The sequence below is a fragment of the Periophthalmus magnuspinnatus genome, chromosome 9 (genome assembly GCF_009829125.3).
Source record: "Periophthalmus magnuspinnatus isolate fPerMag1 chromosome 9, fPerMag1.2.pri, whole genome shotgun sequence".
NCBI lineage: Eukaryota > Metazoa > Chordata > Actinopteri > Gobiiformes > Gobiidae > Periophthalmus > Periophthalmus magnuspinnatus.
Window position 1 is genome coordinate 34,377,757 of NC_047134.1, and position 21,081 is coordinate 34,398,837.

Below are 21,081 nucleotides of genomic sequence, written 5' to 3' on the forward strand. Positions count from 1 at the left end.
TTGGGTGTGTCTCTTCACAAATAAAGTCATGACACCAAAACAGTCCTGCAGAAACACTTCTGTATTTATGTCCAAGTGTATGTTTTAATTGTTGGTTTTTTTGCATTTTAAACTGATTATGTGAAGAAAATAAGACCACAGCGTCTTATCTTTTACAATGTCACTTTTTTCTTCCCTGTAAAACCTCGTTCAGTAAAAACGTGAGACTAGAGCTGGACAGATGTGTGATTTATTTTATGATTATGACACTTGAGTGAATCTGCTGCACTTGTGTGGTGACAACATAACAATACATCCAATCAATGAACGCGGCTTTTGAGACTTTGACAAGAATCGGGAGCTGATTGACTCACTTCTTTAGAGGCTTTTAAAACTCTATTGTTCCTGATAAAGGATCCAGACAGATGTTTATGTGAGGACACGGACACGAGGCTGCAAAGAACGAGCAGGAAACACTGAAACACGGAGAGTGGAAATCTTTATCTGCTTTGGTTTTATAAGGCAGTGATAACAGTCAGTGAGCTCTGAAATACAACTGGTATTTATATGATCTGATATGTACATTTAAATATAAAAACAGGTATTGTTTCCTTGGCAGTTTTACTAAAAGACTCAGACAATACAGATTCAAAATATATATCAAAATACAATAAATATTTAACTCTACATTTAATCGTTGTTAAAGGTATAAAAATACATCTATAAAGACCAATAAATGTACTATACTGTTTAAACTTAGGCCTATGTCCATTAGTCCATAAAAAACAACAATACAAAACAGTTTAAAAGGTTAAAATGTTCCTTACATTTGTTACAGCTGCAAGAAAATGATTAAACTGAAGGACGGTGTATATACATGTTTACTTAAAGCAGCATTGTGTAACTTTTCTTGTGGGTGGGCATGCTTTATAACATTCTCCATGGTGACAGATAAGGTTAATGCCATACTGTGGGACACTCTGACACGTCCACAGCGGTGTATGTTTAAGTGCAGCAATAACATCCATAATAAAATACTGTAATTGCTTTTATTTTATTCCATTAAATGCTGTTATTATTTTATTATTATGAGCTGAAGTGTTTATTTATGTCCCATGGTATTTCTTTATTATCTTTATTATGTGTATTTGAGCTACAGGGAGTTTAAATTAATTTTTTGGGGCATAAAGAAATGATCTACACTAATAAATCTCACCACTAGAGGGCACTATGTTTATAAGGCAGAGGATTCACCTTTAAAATCCTACTTGTTGTGAACAGTCTCTTGGGGGTCAGCCACAGGAGCAGTTAACATGGAACTGGAGCTGATTTGTGTGCTCGACTGTATGGAAATAGAAGGACTGCTCACCGGGTGGAAGTGCACGTCCACAGCCACGTTTGTCGGGCCAAAAGACACTTGGTGGGACAGGAGCAGGGGGGAGTTACTGTGTGAGAGACTGAGACTGTGGTGGATCGGGGCAGTGGACAGTTCACCACTCTGTAAAGTTAAAGAGGAGCGTAAACTCTCATTCTGTTTGGGTGTTAAAGACGGAGATGGAGACAGTAAAGGAGAGGGCGGAGGCAGAGTGTCTTGGCACGGACTGTGGTTGTCGTCTGCTCCACTCAGCCAGTCCTCCGCACACTGCAGCTGGATGCTTGGCTGAGAAAGACTGAGGCCACTTTCCTCCTCCAGCGAGTGATCAATCTACAAGTTTACCAATAATATTTACACTTTGATGGTACAATATTTAAGCACATTTAGTTTAACATGACCCGTTTATATGTAAAATGTACAGATATTCTTATGTTTTTGTCTGTTTCTTCTACAAACCTTAGTGTCGAGGATGGGCTCAGGGTAAGTCTCTACAGTGACCGAGTGGAGGTCTGGACTCGGTGGGACGTCCTGCTCTTCAGAGGTGGGCTCCAGCTGCACAGTCACCAGACCAGGACCCGGGGGCCGAGCCCGAGTGTTAGGGCTCTGCTCTATCACGGCCACACACTCGTCATCTTCAAAAGCTCTGCACAGAATTTAGAACTTTTCAACAGCAACACTCTTAAAAATCTCACACTCTTACTACATACTACTCTGAAATATTCACAGCACATTCATGATTTCAGATGGTAATAACTCTTTTGTTTCTGAATATTTTTATTTTATTTTTCCAGAGCATTTAGAACGACTCTTCCAACATTAATCTGAACAAATCCAGCACCAAGGAACGAACCCTCATTGTCCAGTGGAACTTTGAGTCACATGGGTCAAACTCGACATTTTAACACCAGAGATGCCCCGAGTGTAAACGCAAAAGTGTTTTTCAAAGACAGGGGGCAGTATCTCCACAGACCTGACTAGTCCTGATTTCTTCCTGTGTGACGATCTTAAAGAAAAGGTGTTTGTGAATAAACTTCAGGCGATAAACGACTTAAAACGTGACATTGAGGATCAAATAAGAGACATAAATGTGACGTAATGTGTGTTGGATCGGGCTGTTCAAGGACAAACCAAAAAAATCTGGTCATTTTAACTTCCTCTAGTTTAAGTCGTGATAAGTTCAAGTGTAAATGAACAATTATAACCATAAATATATCGCCAAAAATCTCAGAAGGTTCAGTTTATCTACTGCTAAAATTTGGTGAGTTTAACTTAAGAATTATAGGAGCGACTGAAGATTTAAAAGTGTCAGTGACTCTTCTTGTATCAAAAAGCTCATTCACCTGTTTTCATAAGTCCGACCTGCAGCTCGTCGACTCGCGCTTCGTTTGGGAATGCCCACATTTCTCTGAGCTGTCAACACATAACAGTTTTATGTTTATTTGTACTTGAATGTCATTGTCCTACTAAGCAAATAATAACTACTCAAACCTGCTCTGTTTGTGGGGACAGGCTCATTCTTCTGGACCATAGAATAAAAAGTGACTGTAATAAAGATAAAGGCCAAGGACACACCGACCCCGACCACGATGGGGATGTCATGTTTCTCCAGGACGGGCAGCCATGATGGAGCCTGCTGTGTCACCCTGAAAATGCATTTTTAAGTCCAACTGTTTGATAGTAATTACAACATTACACCATATTTCAGGGGTTTAAAATAGTAACCCGTGTTTTAAGATATTTACCTGGGAGATTGGGACGTGCTCTTCTCTGTCGCCTCTATATTCTCTCCTCTTTCATTTGTGTCTTTTTGTTTGGTTATGTTCATCAAAGGGAAATCATTGACCAGTGTTGATGCATTGTTGGTCTGATTAACTGGTTGGATATTTGAACGATTAGTCTGGAGAGCCACGGAATAAGACGCTGTTTGATTTAACATGAAACTTTCCACATTTGGTCGTGAATATTGTGAGTTCATAGGAGATTGTTGGGTTGAGAAAACAGGAGGCTGAACTTGAAGACGACGAGGTGACGTAGTTTTTTCTAATGATGAACGATCAGTTGGAGCTTGTGTTTGCTTAGATATCGAAGAGGATTCAGTATTTGTAAATGAATAAGACGTTTCTGAATGAGTTGTGTCGGGCTGATGTCCTTGTTTTAAATGCAGAGGCTCTCGTGGAGGTTCCAGCCATGTCTGAGGAGGAGCTAAAGCTGTTTCATGTTTAAGTTTAGACAAAACATTTGAATCTTTGCTTTGAGATTCCACTTGTAAAGGTGAGGGAAGCGTTGTATTTGCAAAATGAGACGCGGTTTCTAAAATACTAATTGTCGGAAGCCCAAATAATCCATGTGCCTCTGTGTTTTGCTGCTTAAAGACGTTTAGGCTCTGGGTCGGTCCGTCTTTGGGAGACTTAGACGGACTTTTCAGTGGTAAATTTTCAGTGTAAACCGGCTGTTTAGATGCTGAAACTTGGAGATTCGAGGACTTAAAATTCGGATGAGGCGGAGGAGGGAAAATAGGAGGAGGCAACTGTGTCACAAAGTACTGACTGTGAGTCTGGGTGAGAGGATTTAAACGGAGAGACTGCGGAGTCGTCGTATCCTCATTGAAATACTTAACGGGCTCATTGCAGCGTGATGAAACACCTGGAAATGATAAACACTGGAGTTACAAGATGAGAGTAGAGTCACCAGTAAATGAACAAGTATTTCTGAATAATATTACTCTAGAAATACAAAGAGGACCCCAAATAATTACTCAAGTAAGGGTTAAAAAGAGAATAAATTTGTATATTTGACATTAAGTAAATAGGCATAGGGTGAAACTGTCATTTGACATTATAAATAACTGTGATAATGCTTTATTAGTGATGTAACCAGAGAAAAAAAACAACAAAACTGGCATTTCTGAACAATAAACCACAGAAAATACACAACTAGATAGACTAACTCATAGTAGATAAAGCAACCTAAAGTGTATTTAACTAAGCACAATGACATGTAAACGATAATTATCCACCTGTTATACTTACACAGGGTTTGTGTTTGATGTGTTGGACGAGTGGAGGTCAGAAGATGCTGTTCTGCTACTGGCTCATGAAGAACAACTATATTTTCATCACTGCTTGAATTCTGCATGGAAAAAAAAAAGTATTTTAATAAAGTAGACCAACTAAACAAGAAAATAATCTAAGTGTAGCCAGTCAGAAATAAAAAAGAAACACTAAAGACGCAATAAATAACACAATCCACAGCCACTACATTAAGCCACGGTGTCTGCACAGCCTCAAAGTTACAAAAAACACTGAAGGAAGAATATACAAATGTTACTCACTGCAGACAAAACCACTCTGTCTGCGGGTTGAGGCGTTGGTGAAAAAATTGCAATGAATTTAAACTATTTTGTGAACATCCTGTGCAGTATAATGTGTGATATAATAGAGAAAATACAAACCTGTAACAGTGAGAAAAGCTCGTTTTTGATGTTGTCCTGCACGATTTTTGGCAGTGCAATAATACTCTCCTTCATCAGACCATTGCACGTCGGAAATATGCAACGATCCTTCACCTAGACATAAATGAGGAAGCAAAAACAATCATTTCTCTAGGGATAAAATCTGTTGAGTCACAAACAATTTACCATCAATGTAAGTTTGATCATTTGGAGCCATGGCGATGTGCTGGTTGCCTCTTTTCTTGGACCAAGTGTAAGTTATAGGCACAATCCCAACAGCTTTACAAGGCAGACTGGCCACTGCACCAAGTTTACACTGCACTTGAGCAGCAAAAGTGATGATAATAGGGCTCACTGCAAAGAAAAGTGAAATTAAACCGTGTATTTAGTCATACCATGTGAGACTTTATGTACGTCTTGAATACCTGCTACTTTTAGAACGGCGTTGCTTTGGTTGGTGCCCATAGAGTTGGAGGCGTAACATAAATACACTCCCTCGTCAAAGCTTCTGGCAGACTGGATATAGAGTGTGGCATTTGACAAACTATAACACAGAAACAGGAAGTAGATTAAGTTAAAAGTCCAGCTTAGAGGATCTTTGTTCTTATTTATTTATACAGGGCTCAGTGAGGTCATCAGAATCATCTCACCCCTTTATAACCCGGCCTCCAGTCTGCTTGGACAGGCCGCTCTTGAACCAGGTGATGGAAGGCACAGGAGAACCAGAGACTTGACATTGGAGCGCCACACTGCCCCCTACTGGCACTGTGAGCAGCTGGGGCCACACGGACACTGAAGGAGGAGCTGCCTCATAATAACACAGAGAAGATGAGGAAGTTTGTAGAGTTTAGGCACAAAATAATCCAAAATACTTATATTAAATAAGGACATCTACCAATTAGAATTAGATTAATACGATTACAAGTTCATTAGCAATAAATTAATCTGGCAAAATACTTTAAATGAGCACTATGTAACTTTTCTGTGGGAAAACCTTGGAGGGATTGTTGCTTTGCTTAAAATGATTACTAGTCAGATGAAATTCTCTATGTTTTTTTAACCTTATTATGGGTCTTTTTATAGCTTAAATATGCCATAAAAAAATGCATTCTCACTGTGAACGAGGTCGTCTCACCACAGACCTGACATGTAACTTGGCCAGGTGGTGTCACCTGCTTGTCTCCATGGAGAAAGATTTGCTTTAATGCCATACTGTGGTCAAACCTCCTCAAAGCCTGATCTCGTCAGATCTCAGGACCTGAGTGAGGCTGGAACTAGTCAGGACTTGGATGGGAGACTGCTCGTTGTTGTGTCTTTAGGCCACGCACTTCACACACATTGCCTAGTCTGAATGTGGTGTGTGCAGTGTGTGAGTGTGTGAGTGCTGCTGGTGGTCGGAGGAGTCGATGGCACAAATTGGCAGCCTCACTCTTGTCAGTCCGCCCCAGGGCAGCTGTGGTTACAATAATAACTTACCACCATTGAATGTGGAGTGAATCAATAATGAACAAAACTGTAACTGTAAGCTAATGCGTTATTATTATTATTATTATTATCATCATCATCATCATCATCATCATCATCATCATCATCATCATCATCATCATCATCATTATCATTATTATTATTATTATTATTATTATTATTATTATTATTATTATTATTATTATTATTATTATTATTATTATTATTATTATCATCATCATATTGTGTAACATTCCAGACAATGCAAAATATCTTCAAGGAAATAAGCTGGAAGCAAACCCCTCACCAAAAAAAATTACATAATTAATTTAACTTACAAATATATATTTTAAACGACACACTGGTACTTACCCAGGACAGTTACTGAAGCTCTTCTGGATGTGATAAATCTTTGAAGGTGAGTATTTGACGCTCTGCAGAAATAGCTCCCGCTGTCGTCCTCATGCACTCTGTAATTTAAAAAAACATATGCAAAGCTAAAAAACACAGTCATTAAGTTGTTTTGAATGAGTCTAATGTGATTGTTTCAGTGTTACAAACGTGTGAAAGTGCAGGTCTCCCGTGGGCAGCACAGAGACGTTCACTGAAGGAGGAAGCAGCTGGTTGTTTTTGAACCAGGTCACCTGAGCTGGGGGGCGGCTCTCTGGAGGTCTGCAGGTCACTGTCACATTGTCTCCTTTTTTCACCGTTAAGTTCATTGGCTGTTCAACAAAACTCCAGTCCATATCTGAAAATAATGAGTATTATTGAAACACTGATGATAATGACAATGTTGTTGTAAAGATGTGGAAGTTTGTAAAAGTGAGTTTATGGCAAAAGAAATTATTAAGAATGAAAAAAAAAAACAACTTCCAAATCAAGATAAAAAGTGGTATTTGTGCACGTTTACATGTGTCTGATACAATTAACATGAACATAGTTTAACACATTTATTTTAGATGTTAAAATACTGTCTGAATATTGTTATCAGGATCCTCAAAAAATATTGAGAGATTCATTTTGTTAACATCACCCACCCCAGGAGCCCATAAATCCAAGTGTTTCAGACCATACTCAGATTTAAATTGTTGAACTGATTTTTTAACATTGTTTTTTGTTTATTAGCTCAGTGAATAGACAGATACCACATGGAAAGCTTAGCGGTTTGATTCTTGAGCTTCACAACACTTCACAGTCCATGCAGTCCATGTATGAACGTGTGAGTGTTTTGCAGACTAATAAAAAGCTATGTAAGTATCCGTCCTGATATTTTTATTGGCTGAAGTTGTGCAAGCCTAAACATTTTTAATAACTGGATGCAAAAGTGACTGGTAGAGGTCAGAACGTTTTATGCATAACTCATCAGTTGTGACCAATAAATAAATGTATTAAAATGATCGTTACCTGCCAAAAGTAAATAGCCCTTCTGTGACTTAATTCTCCCTTTTTGGTTAAATGCTTCACAGTGATAAAAACCTTCATGTTCTTTACTCACATTTCTGCAGAAACAAAACAGATATGAGCTCAGTGTTACATCAAAGCCGCCACTTATTCGCACACATTTCACAAAATCCAGGCCATTTGAGGTGTCCATTTTAACACCTCCTCTAAATATTCCTGCGTCTCTGCGCTCCACCTGAATGTGAGCAGCTGTCCATTGTTCTGCAGCTTGAACCGAGCCGAGCAGTTTGTCAGGAGGCAGTCGTCTTTGAACCAGTGCACCATGGGAACAGGAAAGCCACCGACCGCACAGCGCATGGAAACCGCTTCTCCCATAGCAACGGTGATGTTGTCGGGACCGTGGAGGATCTGCAGCTTTCGTGGGACTCCTGCGTAAGATATCAGACGCTTTATATGTCCTGTGATGGTGAAATTTGTTGAAATGTTGCAACGTTACAAGAATAAAGAAGTATCCAAAATATGGGATTCAAAAATGATCATTAAAACTCTAAAACTATACACAAGAATAATATGATATGCATGACACGTTTGCCTTTATAACACAAATATGGTGCAGGTTTAAGCTTGATTTATGAAAATTATGCTCCAAAAAATAAAACTCCCCTCGCACGGTGAGTTTTGCAGGTTTGCTCCTCTTGCTGGTGTTAAGTAAAGGATTGAATGTGACGCAAATATACGTGCCGTCATCTTCAAGCGTTATGTTATAAAGGTGCAGAGTTCCAGACGTCTTCCTCTGATGACCACCCCCATATTCACCCTAAACACACACACAAAAGTTTAAGTCTACAGCAGTTAAAGGTGGATTATGCAACTTTTCTGGCACCATGGACACGAGCAGGAGATGATTCTGAGCCAAGATACAAGTCAGATTCGTGGAGACCCTGCTACCTTTAAGAATGCATGTTTAAAAGGTATTAACTTTGTAATAAAAACACGTTTGACATTACAAGCAAAGCCATAACATCTCCATGAAGACATCAAGGTGGCGGACCCTTCGCCACAAAAGTTACATGCACTTTTAAGTTCTCTAACCGTTACCTGAATCTGTCTTCCTCTTGTAACAGGTTTTCCATCTTTGAGCCAACTGATGCTGGCTGGAGGTGAGCTTTCTCCTGACACACACGGGAAGAAGACGGTCTCTCCTTCACGCGCTGTCTGATCCTGTGGACTGAAGAAAACCTCATCCAAACCTGGGAATAAAAATAAAACTATTAAATGGCCTGTATCTGACTTGTATTTGTTGTACTTCAGATGAAAACCCTTTACACTATACAACAGTGTAATGACCAATCAAACGTGTAGGAGATGAAACGACATGGAAACTACTGGAGGTGACTGTCCATCATGATTAGATTAAATTAAATAAAGATTAAGTGGGTGGAAATAACAGTTCATCAGGTTCAGGGCTGGTTTTTGATTTGATACACTTCATTACTTGACTTACCCAGTTGAGCTGGTGCAATCAGGCTGGACAAGCACAGCAAACAGAGGAGGGAAACAAGAAGATTCATCCTACTGAAGAGCTGAATAAGACCTCCACCATCCATCTTTATCCATGATGCCAGCTGCAAAGTGACCATGTTAAATAATGTTCCCTTGGTTTGATAAACAGATGCAAAGGTCTGGTTTGCATTGCTCAAACCACATTAATTTAATATTAGCTGTGTAGTTGCAAAGGCTAAAATGTGTAATGTCACCTCGCTGGTCATCTCTAAAGTGCTCTACCTTCCATTTGCTTCTATCCTTTTTTGGCAGTGCGCCTGCAGGCTTAGCTTTGTCCTCTTTAGTCCCTTGAATGGGCTCAGCCACTTTATAGTGCTTGCACTGTGGCCCTCCACTCAATGAAAGTGACATAAAAAGAGGCTGCGCAGCTTTGTACTGGAAGATCAGTTATTGGTCCCTACAAGGAAAGCTCAGTGTCTGATCATGGGAGCTTTCATGAGCCTCCAAACACCGTGTAAGGGAAAAACACTGTGGGAAAGATGTAATGTTTGGATACAGTCGATGCAGATGTGAAGGATAAAGACATATAATATACACAAAGAAACAGGCAAAGGCTGTTTGTAATCTTTAGAGGCCTGCGGATTAAAGGGTTAAAATGATGATGAGATTCAAATTATTTGGTTTTAAATGTGAATATTAAAAAAAAAAACTCACTGTGTTTTTGGGAATATTAAAAAAAACTCACTGTGTTTTGGGGAATATTAAACTCACTGTGTTTTCAAATGTCATTAATACAAAGCCTCATACTCACACTATGCACAAGTCACAAACCTGAATCTGAAGTAAATACGCCATATACCAAGACACCAAAATATTACAAATACTCTCAAGGTTATATCTTCTACCAACATGAATAGAATCTGTAATTATGGTGTTTAAATTAGAGGGGCCCATGTATCTTAAAGGGACATAACATCCAGGTTTAACAGATAAAATCCACTCACACTAGTTGAATACTAAACCTGCAAAATGCTGCACATGCTCCGTACAGCAACACATCAATAGAAAACAGAGTAAGCATTAATTGCATTGAGTTATAAATTAGTTACGTTAATTAAAATGAATTAAGTACAAAGCGACACCAGTAATATTCACTTACTCTGAGTGTGTCCGAGGATTGTCTGCAGCTAGTCCATCTGCATCAGGGTTTTCTGCACAAACGTCTCAGCGGACAGACGCCTGGATGTGCACTCCACCCCCATCACACTCACACCGTGTCCCATTCAAAGGCATCAGCTGCAACAAAGCACAGAACTAATTCATTCATAACACACTGATTATGTAAAGAAAGTAAGTCGGAGAGAATACACTGATACACTTGATCAGAAGATGAATGAATCAGCCGACTTCACACTTTATCATCTGTTTACCTTCTCAGTAAAAGTCGTTTAACCACTCTGTGTCTTAGGATTTTGCCCACAGTATTTTTGCATTATCTTTAGTAAGTCAAACCACATCCTCAGCAGAACAATAAAAATGCAGCATAATTGTTAACATTTGTGAATTCCCTCCTGCTACTGATATAAATTCTACTTTGTGCAATCGAAAGCTGATATGAACCCAACTGTTTTGTACTTATGCAACCTAGTCTTTATAAATGTAAATTCACAATCCATGTTCAAAACAAAAATGGAAATTACAAATGTTTTAATGTTTTAAAATGGAGAAGCCAGAGAATGTTTTATCAGATTTGTGCATTGATACAGATTAATTTAAAAGAACAGGATCCTAAGATTAAAGTTTGACATATTATTTTATTTATTTAAGATGGATGTAAGACTACGGTGCATTTTGAATTAGCAGAACGTCTTTCACTGGACAAATATTTCTATAACTCAAGAGCATGATTCAGTTTGATGTACTACTTATAATGTACCACTTATGTTAAATTACAAATGTGAATGTTTTTGCATCAGGTCACTCTGTCACTGAAAGCTTATGAAAAATAGATGGAGGCACTAACATTTTACTACATAAATAAACGGGCCCTTAAGAGGTGTTTTCTTTCAGTCTGAGGGTGTGTGGGTGGCTTGAAGAGTTATCAATAGGGGATGTCAAAACACTTAGCATTTTCAAGACTCGATTTGTTTGGTGTTACTCAGCAGCAATAAAAAGTCAGTGCGTCTTTAGTTGCATTTATTTGTTTTGGTATTATTAGACAAAACATTACATAGAACAATAGTATCACCATAACATGCAGATCAAAGAGTCAAAGCCATGTGCAGGACGCAGAGGAGGCAGAAGCCCAAAGAGTTAACAGTGATCACAGCAGATCCATGGAGCTCTGAGGAGCACAGAGCCTGCTCCAACATCTGGTGAGTCTCAGGACTAATGCCTAGAAAAGAGTCTATTAGTAACATGCATCTGAAGGTTTATATTTGAATTATTTAGCTGCATTAATGAAGCAGGTGTCGGACTCATAACTCACCATGTTGGGACCATTCCTTCCAGGCGCGTCGCTGGTATTCAGAATCATGTCCTTCCCCTGAAACTATAAAAAATAATGAATGTGTAATGCCTATGGTTAATTCAGGTGGTTGTTTTAAATCCATGACAACTACACATTACATACATTAATTAGCTTAAAGGGATATATTTATTATCCATTTATTTTTACTTATGTATTTAATTTATAGATCAATGCATGTTATACATAATTAGCTTAACTCATGCAGTGGTTACCTTTGGAGTACTCGGACAGGAGGTGTCTCAGGTCCCGCAGAGCATGAGTGAGGTTCTCCAGCCGGTGCTGCAGGTGCAGGTTTTCTTCTTTCAAACTGTAGATGGTGTCCTGCAGCTCATAGGCTGAACCCATGGATGAAAGCAAATATGACATCCAAAGCACCAAAGATAACTTTATAAAGAAAAACATGTTTGCTCTAAATAATAGAGCAAAAAATGGAGAGATCTGTGGTTCGATGTTGAATGGCTGGGTGGATGTGGCTATTGGGATGTAATTATCCTGTGGAAACTTTTCCAAATTGTTTAATCAAGTGGAAATGCTACTGCCATTTAGGACCTCTTTGTGTGACAAAATCAATAAATGATGTTTTTCAAACTAACCTACTTTAAAATGGTCAATTCCAGTTTTTTAAAGAGTGCAAAAGTAAAAGTGTTGGGATCTAATCAGGACAGTTGGACTTTTATCATACTGTGCATAATAATTAGGAAATGTAAATGTAAGTAAATCTACAATATTATTATTAAATTCTCTTCAAAAAACAAAACAATGTTAAACAGTGTCTGTGAACGCAGCTCAATTTGTACATTTTGTCCCACTTCAGACATCAGTATCTAAATTTAGTTTTGGGACAGGATGTTTACGCAGCTGAACCTTTTCAGTGCAGCACATGTGATAAATGATATGTAACAACTGACAGTACATTTGTTGAGTGTTTTACCGTGTATTTAATCTTTACTTGACAAAGTTGAAGCTGTGCTTTTACTTTGAAATCTTGTTCCTGGCGGCGGAAGTTCTTCTCAATCACTTCCGGGTTGTATTTTCATGGAGGATGAAAAATGGCAACTCACATGTCGAGGTGCAGAAGCTGGAGTCGTGTCCAGAGGTAAATATTTTGCACACTAAATTCGAGGAGTATCTGTTGTGATGATGCAGGGGGGGGGGGGCCTTGCATTGTAGCGTTGGTTTATGGTGTTAAATATCTCCTTTAGTGCGTCTATAACATGGAAAAGGAGCAAGCTCTATTATGCTCAAAAACTACCTCTTGACCTTTTTAATTTGATTTGTGTATCAGTTTGTGATGTTTATCCTCAACTTTATAATAATGTGGCTGATTACGCTTTTTGTTTATTTACCTTTTGTTTTTGCTCTAAAGTCATGTGAAAGTAGTTAATAAAATGTAACCTTGATGCTCTCTTTTGTTTTGTTGAGTACACTTAAAAAAAAATGTAGTTTTGTTATGAACTTTTTAAGCCCCAGACTTGTCTTTAGAGTTATTTTTTTGCTGAGCTGCTGAATGTACTAAATGTATTATGTAACCTAACCTAGCAAGAACATGCTTAGTAAGGCTTACTAATCAAATACTAACTTTGCCACGACTTTCAATCAACAATCCTGTCTCCTGTGTGAAGGTTTGGGATTGCAGCCTATAGAAAGTACAGCAGTGGTGGTGGTTACCCGAATATATCCCTTTCTGCACCTCTGCCTGGGATCCCTAAACCTGTGTTCGCATCTGTAGATGGACAGGAAAAATATGAAACCAAGATTACCACATTAGAAAATGGCCTTAAAGTGGCTTCTCAAAACAAGTTTGGTCAGTTTTGCACAGTTGGAAGTAAGTAACCTTCCTTGTACTTATTATTTTCTTGTGTTTACATGTATGCAAATGTGGCCTGTGTCTTTTTGTTTAGTTTTAGTAAACTCCGGATCGCGGCATGAAGCAAAGTATCCTAGTGGAATTGCTCATTTTTTAGAAAAACTAGCATTTTCTGTAAGTACATTTTTAACTAAATACAGAAGTTTATTTGGTGATTGTGATTAAAGCTTGACATTTTACCTCAGTCTACAGCACAGTATGGAAGTAAAGATGAAATTCTCCTCACACTTGAGAAACATGGAGGGATATGTGATTGTCAGACGTCAAGGTTTGTTTTTATTCTTACTGCTCACGCAAAATGTAACAAAATGTAATCAAGGATGCTTTAATGATGTTGTGGATTTTTTTTTGTGTAGAGATACTACGATGTATGCAGTGTCTGCTGAAGTGAAGGGTCTGGACACTGTGGTTAGTCTTCTGTCTGATGCAGTTTTACAGCCGCGTCTTTTGGGTAAGTCATTTTCAGATCAAGAGCTCTAATGTGGATGTGAGTAGTTTTCATCCATCATGTTCTGTGCAGATGATGAGATTGAAATGACACGGATGGCCGTACGCTTTGAGCTTGAAGATCTAAACATGAGGCCAGATCCTGAACCTTTACTCACTGAGATGATCCATGCTGTAAGTCAACACTGTTAATGGATTGCACTGGGTTGATTAAACTGCACTTTGGTTCTTAGGGGGGGTTTAGTTATATTGACACTTAGGTTATTGATCGATCTATTTCTATTTGCAGGCAGCATACAGAGGGAATACAGTGGGATTGCCACGATTCTGTCCAGTTGAAAATATTGAAAAAATTGACAAGAAGGTTCTTCATAAATATCTTTGTAACTATTACGTTCCTGAGCGCATGGTTCTGGCCGGAGTTGGCATTGAGCATGAGCAGCTTGTGGACTGTGCCAGGAAGTACCTGCTAAATGTGAAACCAGCCTGGGGCATCAGTACACCAGCTAATGTGGACATGTCTGTGGCACAGTACACTGGTGGAATTGTTAAGGTAATATAATATGGGCTACATATAATTATACATTTAAAACTATTCATTATGAGGCGTGTTAAAATGTAATTAACTCTTTTAATCTTACAGATAGAGAAGGATATGTCAGATGTGAGCCTGGGCCCAACCCCTATTCCAGAGCTCACACACATTATGATTGGCCTGGAGAGTTGCTCCTTCTTGGTAGGAGTCTTTTCTTAAGTGACATTTGCATCCAAAATGTATTAAAATATATGAATATTATTATTTTCTCCAACAGGAAGAGGACTTCATCCCATTTGCTGTGCTTAACATGATGATGGGCGGAGGTGGCTCATTTTCAGCTGGAGGACCTGGAAAAGGAATGTTTACCCGCCTCTATCTAAACGTACTAAACAGGTGAACATGTACAAAGTTCAAACTTTATATTTTACTCACCAGCAACAAATGAGCACTTGTTGTAACTGTTTCTCATTTTTCTTGGCAGACATCATTGGATGTACAATGCTACATCATACCATCATAGTTATGAGGACAGTGGGCTGCTTTGTATCCATGCGAGTGCAGACCCGAGACAGGTCTGTGAGCAAATTATATATCACATGGTTTTATATTAAATTTGTGTTTTATTTAATATATACATGTGCTCTTGTCAGGTGAGAGAAATGGTGGAAATCATAACCAAAGAATTCATTCAAATGACTGGCACTGCAGGAGAGGTAAAGGAAAAAACTAAGCTATATAATAATTATGTATTATACTTGGATATCTTACCCATATATCCTTATCTTACCCATTATTGGCTTCTCTTAATATTTAGATGGAGCTTGAGAGAGCAAAGACACAACTCAAGTCAATGTTGATGATGAACCTTGAGTCTCGTCCAGTTATTTTTGAAGATGTTGGTCGGCAGGTTTTGTCCACCGGAAAAAGGAAGCTACCACATGAACTTTGCGAATTAATAAGTTAGTAGTTCCCATTATCAATGCGCGTGATTCCTGCATCACTCAAATGGCATGTTTGTAATGTCATGTTTGTTACAGGCAACGTGACGGCTAGTGATATCAAGAGAGTGACCACAAAGATGTTGCGGAGTAAGCCCGCTGTAGCAGCTCTGGGAGACCTGACGGAGCTTCCATCCTACGAACACATCCAAACAGCTCTGTCCAGTAAAGATGGACGTCTGCCGCGCATGTACCGTCTCTTCCGATAGACTCCAGTGAGGTCAACATCTAATGAACTGAAGAAAGAATTAAAGCTGAACTGGACTTAAAACACTTCAGGAGATGACCAAGCTCAAACCTGAATCATGGGGGAGTGCCTGTTTTAAAAGTTACATTTTACTCTTTAGTTTCTGTAAAAGCAGGAATTCACATTTATTTATTTGAACAGGTCCTACTTAATTTTAAACTTTTTGTTTTCTTAAAAGGGACTATTTGAGTTGATAATAGAAGGAGATATTTTATGAAAAGCGCTGATAGTGAGTATCTTGTTAAAGCAAACCAGAAATACACACCATTTGCAGAGACAGTATTCTTAATCTTTCATATTGTCCCAGCTAGCCAACCTCTGGGTTTAAAACAGGCTTTTATAGTAGGCAAGTAAGAAGGAATTTAATATTTAAGGATCACTTATTTGTCTTAAATCACATACAAGGTTAATCCCCAAAAATAAAATACTATAATAACCCGCGGTCTTGGGTGAAATATGGTTTGTTACTGCTTTAAACGGTTAGTCTTGTAGATTTGTCTGTATTTTATAGGTCGATATGTTCCTGTCAAAGATTAGCTCTAGTAACAGATAAAAAAAGAAAACAAGCAAAGGATTAATGTGTTTAAAATCTTTATTACTTCTCTATAAGTGGCATATGAAAACAAAGTTAAATAGGTTTAAAGAGGCACTTTTTAGTCCGCGGAGTGAGTGGCACACTAGAACCACAGCTGCTCGTTCAGAAATCTAAAGCAATACAGTACATAGGGTAATACAAGCTGCTGTAGTGTCTGTTCTCAAGGTCCCTGCCCTCAAGTTCATAATGTAGTAACAGTTCATAATGTAGTTTCAGTTCAGTTTCAGTATACCAAAGGCCCAACAGAGGGTGCTCTCTGCTGATGTACCATTCCCTGATGTTGTGTAATATAATATATCCATCTATATCAAGTCCATTCCTGAAATTCTAGGTCCTGCCTAGGGCCAAAAATATGATCCATCTCTGGTCTGAACAGAGAATTGACTCAAGAGATGCTGCAGATTGAACTGCTTTGGTTCTTCATGACTTCCCTCCTCTTCAGCTCTCTCGTTATTCTTCTCCGGATGCCCTCCAAGTAAAGGCTGCGGTCGAACAGTCCTGCTCCTAGAGGGATACTGACAAAAAAACAGAGTTAATACTGTACTGTGATACTGTAATTAATGTATAAATGTGTCCTAGAACTGGGATGAAAGACAAACATTTGCATATTTATCACTAGTTTAAACTATTCCACTTAGTTCAGTCAAATCTGCTGCATATCGTCCATCTCTATCCCTGACTCCACTCACTTGTCCCTGCCTGGCCTCAACTTGGCCTGGAAGACTCCGATGACGGGCCGGTGGTCTGAGGTCTTGATGTTGGTGCAACTGGTGTATTTGATCACTCGAATGTCATGAGACTGTCTGCTCCTGAAGAGGATTCTGTCCTGTAAACGCAAAATGTTAAAGCGATTCACTTATAAAACGCATGATTGGTGAAGCTGTTAATCCCTGTTTGACTCACTGTGTATGATGGTGTTCTCAGTTTGGAAGATGTGTCATAGGTATCACAACCTATATCAAACTTATATGTCGGTAGAAAGTGTATTGGAGCCTCTTGAAAGCCTTTGAATATTGAACCTTAATGGAAACAAATACAGAAAACATGTGATAATTAGTTATAAACTGTTTATTACTATTTTGCATTAAAATGTGTACAAGAGATTCCTACCGTCCTTTATTTCCTTGGAGAGTTGGTCATGCTCCAGGAGAGATCCCATGTCTTTGCCTGTAGTTCGATTTATAATGTCTTGAACTTCCTCTCTATTTTTACTAAGCCGGAAGTTAAAGTCTCCGAACCAAAATACCTGATCGAATCTTGTAGTGACATCAGCTACACAAAAGTCAACATGAATGATTAAGAGACCGTAAAGTAACTTAGAACATTTTCTTATAACTGTATAATATAATATTACTCACATGGCGTGGAGCGGTAAGGGTTGGTATCTGGAAGACCTTTTGGTAGAGCTAAAGCTTCAATGATTTTGTTGTAGTCTAGAATTCTCTCATAGACTTTGGAATCCCCAGCTGAAAACAAACAGTAAACACAAATATGAATGAGATCAATGAGACAAAACTGTGCAAACTCTGTTGACTCCATTTTTCACCAGTCCACTAATCAAACACACTTCATTTTTACTGGCTAACTTCCTGAGACATTTGTAAACATGAAACATGAACACAAACACTTACACGTAAAATGTGATGTTATAAACAAGAAAGAAGTCCCAAAAAAGGTAAAGCCGACTCCAACGGCTCCTTTTGTCTTAATTTGAGAGATGATTCTGGTTGTGACTGTGGCATGTTCCACTTCTGTAGTGAACAATTGGAAAATCTTCCTTTAATCATATTATAGTAACATACAATTAAAAGAGTAGGCACTGAGTTTTAAATATTCTGACCTGAGCAAAACCATATGAGGTCTCTTCGGACAAAGATGCTAAGATATAAAACACCATGAGCTGCTGCGTACAACATGACATAGTAAGGCCCTAGAGTTTCCTGAAGGCGGGTCTCCCATTCCCTCCTATGTGAAGTTAAGCATTATAAATATTTTCTGTGATTAAATCTATGAAAATCATCACGTTCCAAGACTGTTATACCTGTCGGGACAGCCCTCCTGAACCCCAATAACATAAAGGTCCTGCACAAATTGTGAATCTGTTGGAAGAAGGAGATCGTCCAAGTTGACTGGCAGCCCCTGAAACAACACATATAATATAGTCATGAATTAGAGATCCTGGACTTATCTGCAGCTACAGTCACTCCAGCATTAGAGCTGACATTACCTTTTCTCCCTGCATGTTCCACGTGGAAATATATATACCTAGTCTCCTTTCAGGAAAGTAGCGTTCTAGCTCCTCTGCTCCAAGAAGGGCACCATTTCCAAGCACACTACCCTCCAAAAAGCTTCTGTAAAGACAAACAACAACCAGTTTTAAATGAAAAATAAAACAAATACCATCTGGATAAATTCATATATTAGACCAATTCACTATTGAGTTATGACTGCAGACTGGAAGTAGGCAGCAGAGAAAATCATATTAATACACCATTTGTTTTACTAATGTCCTTCTTTGTAAAAAGACAGACACAAGCAATAAACTAGATTCAAACTTCCAGAGTTTATTGAAAATTCAATTCACTGCATTGTGACTTTTACTCATTGAGATTAGATTAGAAAAATAAACAGCTTTCAATCATTTCAACATCTTTCTATTTCTTCCCAAATAAAGATGTCAGTGAAATAATTGTGTATGTTAAAGGTGCACTATGTAACTTTTTGGTGGAGGTCCAGCACCTGCTTTTCTCTATGGAGATGTTACAGCTTTGCCTGGAATGTTGCACAAAAGTACACCTTTAACGTGAGTACTGTACCTGTTCCTCACGTCCTTTGGCTTGATGGGGCTCAGCACACTGTAGTTAGATCTCATTGAGCTGACGGAGGCACTGTCCGATCCCATATTCTCCAGAAGCCGGCTATCACTCAGGTTCCGGTGCAGTCTCTCATTACATTTGCCCTGCCCCATGTAATCCAAGCAATCCCTGTCAATCCTATTAGCTGCCCGTAAAGCGACTGACGCAATGTTTTTCTCCAGACTGGGAAGAGGTCCAGTGGGCTGCACAGGGGACAAGCGCAATTTGGACACTCTAGTTCGGAGTTCTGTGGGGTCACTCTGCTGGCTTTGAGGTCTTTTTTCATACTCAGACAAACTGCTTCCTCTTTGTCTAAATACTGGGGACTCTGTTTCTTCTAACTCCTGCTCATGTGAGGCAGCTTCAGTCAGAAATCCAGTTGACGCATGCAGTCTTTGGTCATCTTTCAATGAATCTGGGGAGGAACACGTCTCGGCTCGGTCACTCAAACTCTCCTGGCTGTTCCTGATTCTTCTGGTCCTCACAGACTGATCTACAGAACTACTCTTGCCAGTCTTAAACTGTCTGGGTAAAGAGGGAGGCCTAGGCTGGTACGGACTGATCCCTTCTGTGTTTTTTGCTGGTAGTTTGACATCACTGCAGTGCTTTTGGAGCGAGGTGACATCTAAGGGGGTCTTAAGAGGCTCGCTGCATTTGACAGCTGCTGCATCTCGTCGTTGCACAGAGTCGCCACACCATTGGAGATCTTTGACCTCTCCATTTTCACTCATCCTCTTGTCATGTTTGATGCCTTTTGATTTCAGAGAGATTTCTCATCACCTGGAACTGGAATACAGACACAAGTATGACAAAAAAACACTGAAAGTTGTCTTTTACCACTACAGGTATTATTAAAGATAGCTGGCTAAACTTTGTGCATCGTCTATATGTTTTCAAACTAAAGCATAGGTCAATATTTTGTGGATGTCTAAGAATATAGCTATAAAGACTACTACTACTACTACTACTACTACTACTACTACTACTACTACTACTACTACTACTACTACTACTACTACTACTGCTACTACTACTATTATTATTATTATTATTATTATTGGTGTTGTTATTGTTATTATTATTTATATATATATTTTTACTCTTAATTTGATATGTAGCAGGGCCCTGGTCTGCAGTAACTGAATGCAGAGTTACTTCAGATTATATAATTTATAATTTGGGGATAAATCTCTTCATGCTGCTCTGTTTGCATCGGCCCTGGACATTTCCACATCTGTGTTCTGTGGATCTTATGCCTCCATTTCATTGTAATAACAGTGAACCATTTAGACACTGTTATGTTCCTTTCTAGCTACATGTTTATGGCCTTAAATAGACTGCTGTTGATGGATGTAGCGAACTATTTGGACAAACCAAACAGAAGTATCTGAATGAGTTGCTAAATCGCACTTCTTTGCTAAGATGCTAACAATGAGTGAACATAATAAACAAACTAATACAACATGCTTCTATAATGTTTAAAACCTGACTCTGAAATCATGTCAGATCATAAAACACTTTACCTTTGAGCAAAAGTTGAGGCCAAATAGCGGATTTATAGAACAAAGCTAACTCTGCCACTTCCTTAGCAACGCGTGACAACAATGACGTCACAGCCAGGAGAGTCTCGGCGGAGAGCGCCCCCTGTGGACAGACAGAGGATTACACTTAGAACAGCAGCCCTGGAAAAAAACAGACAAGACAGACAGGAGCTGCACTGAACTCTTCTGGTGACTCCTCAGGGCCTTTTCTTTTTTAATAACAATAAGACTTTGTGAAATATTTGTATTGCAAACAGCCTTAGTGCTCAAGGGAGACCAGAGCATGTTTT

The 21,081-nt window shown here is 38.8% G+C and overlaps 2 protein-coding genes across 2 annotated transcripts; one reads left to right on the plus strand and one right to left on the minus strand.

Annotated features, from left to right (window-relative positions):
* The first annotated feature begins 11,472 nt into the window (after positions 1-11,472).
* Positions 11,473-16,332, plus strand: pmpca (peptidase, mitochondrial processing subunit alpha). Its single transcript, XM_033972239.2, has 14 exons — positions 11,473-11,548; positions 12,708-12,799; positions 13,326-13,528; positions 13,605-13,684; positions 13,756-13,838; positions 13,927-14,021; positions 14,091-14,191; positions 14,307-14,570; positions 14,661-14,753; positions 14,830-14,948; positions 15,037-15,127; positions 15,206-15,268; positions 15,370-15,514; positions 15,593-16,332. The coding sequence occupies exons 2-14, from the start codon at positions 12,753-12,755 to the stop codon at positions 15,760-15,762; spliced, it is 1,554 nt and encodes a 517-aa protein (XP_033828130.1). The 5' UTR covers positions 11,473-11,548; positions 12,708-12,752; the 3' UTR covers positions 15,763-16,332.
* Positions 16,333-16,780: 448 nt separating this feature from the next.
* On the minus strand, positions 16,781-20,868 carry inpp5e (inositol polyphosphate-5-phosphatase E). The gene is made up of 11 exons (XM_033972238.2): positions 20,774-20,868; positions 19,212-20,036; positions 18,623-18,746; positions 18,437-18,534; positions 18,236-18,360; positions 18,027-18,146; positions 17,754-17,861; positions 17,506-17,667; positions 17,299-17,414; positions 17,085-17,221; positions 16,781-16,910 (listed from the first exon to the last, which is right to left on the minus strand). Exons 2-11 carry the CDS (start codon positions 19,979-19,981, stop codon positions 16,781-16,783), a joined length of 1,890 nt encoding a protein of 629 aa, XP_033828129.1. The 5' UTR covers positions 19,982-20,036; positions 20,774-20,868.
* Between the last annotated feature and the right edge of the window lie 213 nt (positions 20,869-21,081).

What these genes read in the sequence shown, in the direction of transcription:
- pmpca (XM_033972239.2), top strand. Translation starts at nt 12,753, where the DNA reads ATGGCAACTCACATGTCGAGGTGCAGAAGCTGGAGTCGTGTCCAGAG. An exon ending in TAGAAAAACTAGCATTTTCT is followed by an intron (nt 13,685 to 13,755) that starts GTAAGTACATTT and finishes ATTTTACCTCAG; the next exon opens with TCTACAGCACAGTATGGAAG. An exon ending in TGTGATTGTCAGACGTCAAG is followed by an intron (nt 13,839 to 13,926) that starts GTTTGTTTTTAT and finishes TTTTTTGTGTAG; the next exon opens with AGATACTACGATGTATGCAG.
- inpp5e (XM_033972238.2), bottom strand. Translation starts at nt 19,981, where the DNA reads ATGAGTGAAAATGGAGAGGTCAAAGATCTCCAATGGTGTGGCGACTCT. An exon ending in CCTCATATGGTTTTGCTCAG is followed by an intron (nt 18,147 to 18,235) that starts GTCAGAATATTT and finishes TGTTCACTACAG; the next exon opens with AAGTGGAACATGCCACAGTC. An exon ending in TTGAGGCCAGGCAGGGACAA is followed by an intron (nt 16,911 to 17,084) that starts GTGAGTGGAGTC and finishes TTTTTTTGTCAG; the next exon opens with TATCCCTCTAGGAGCAGGAC.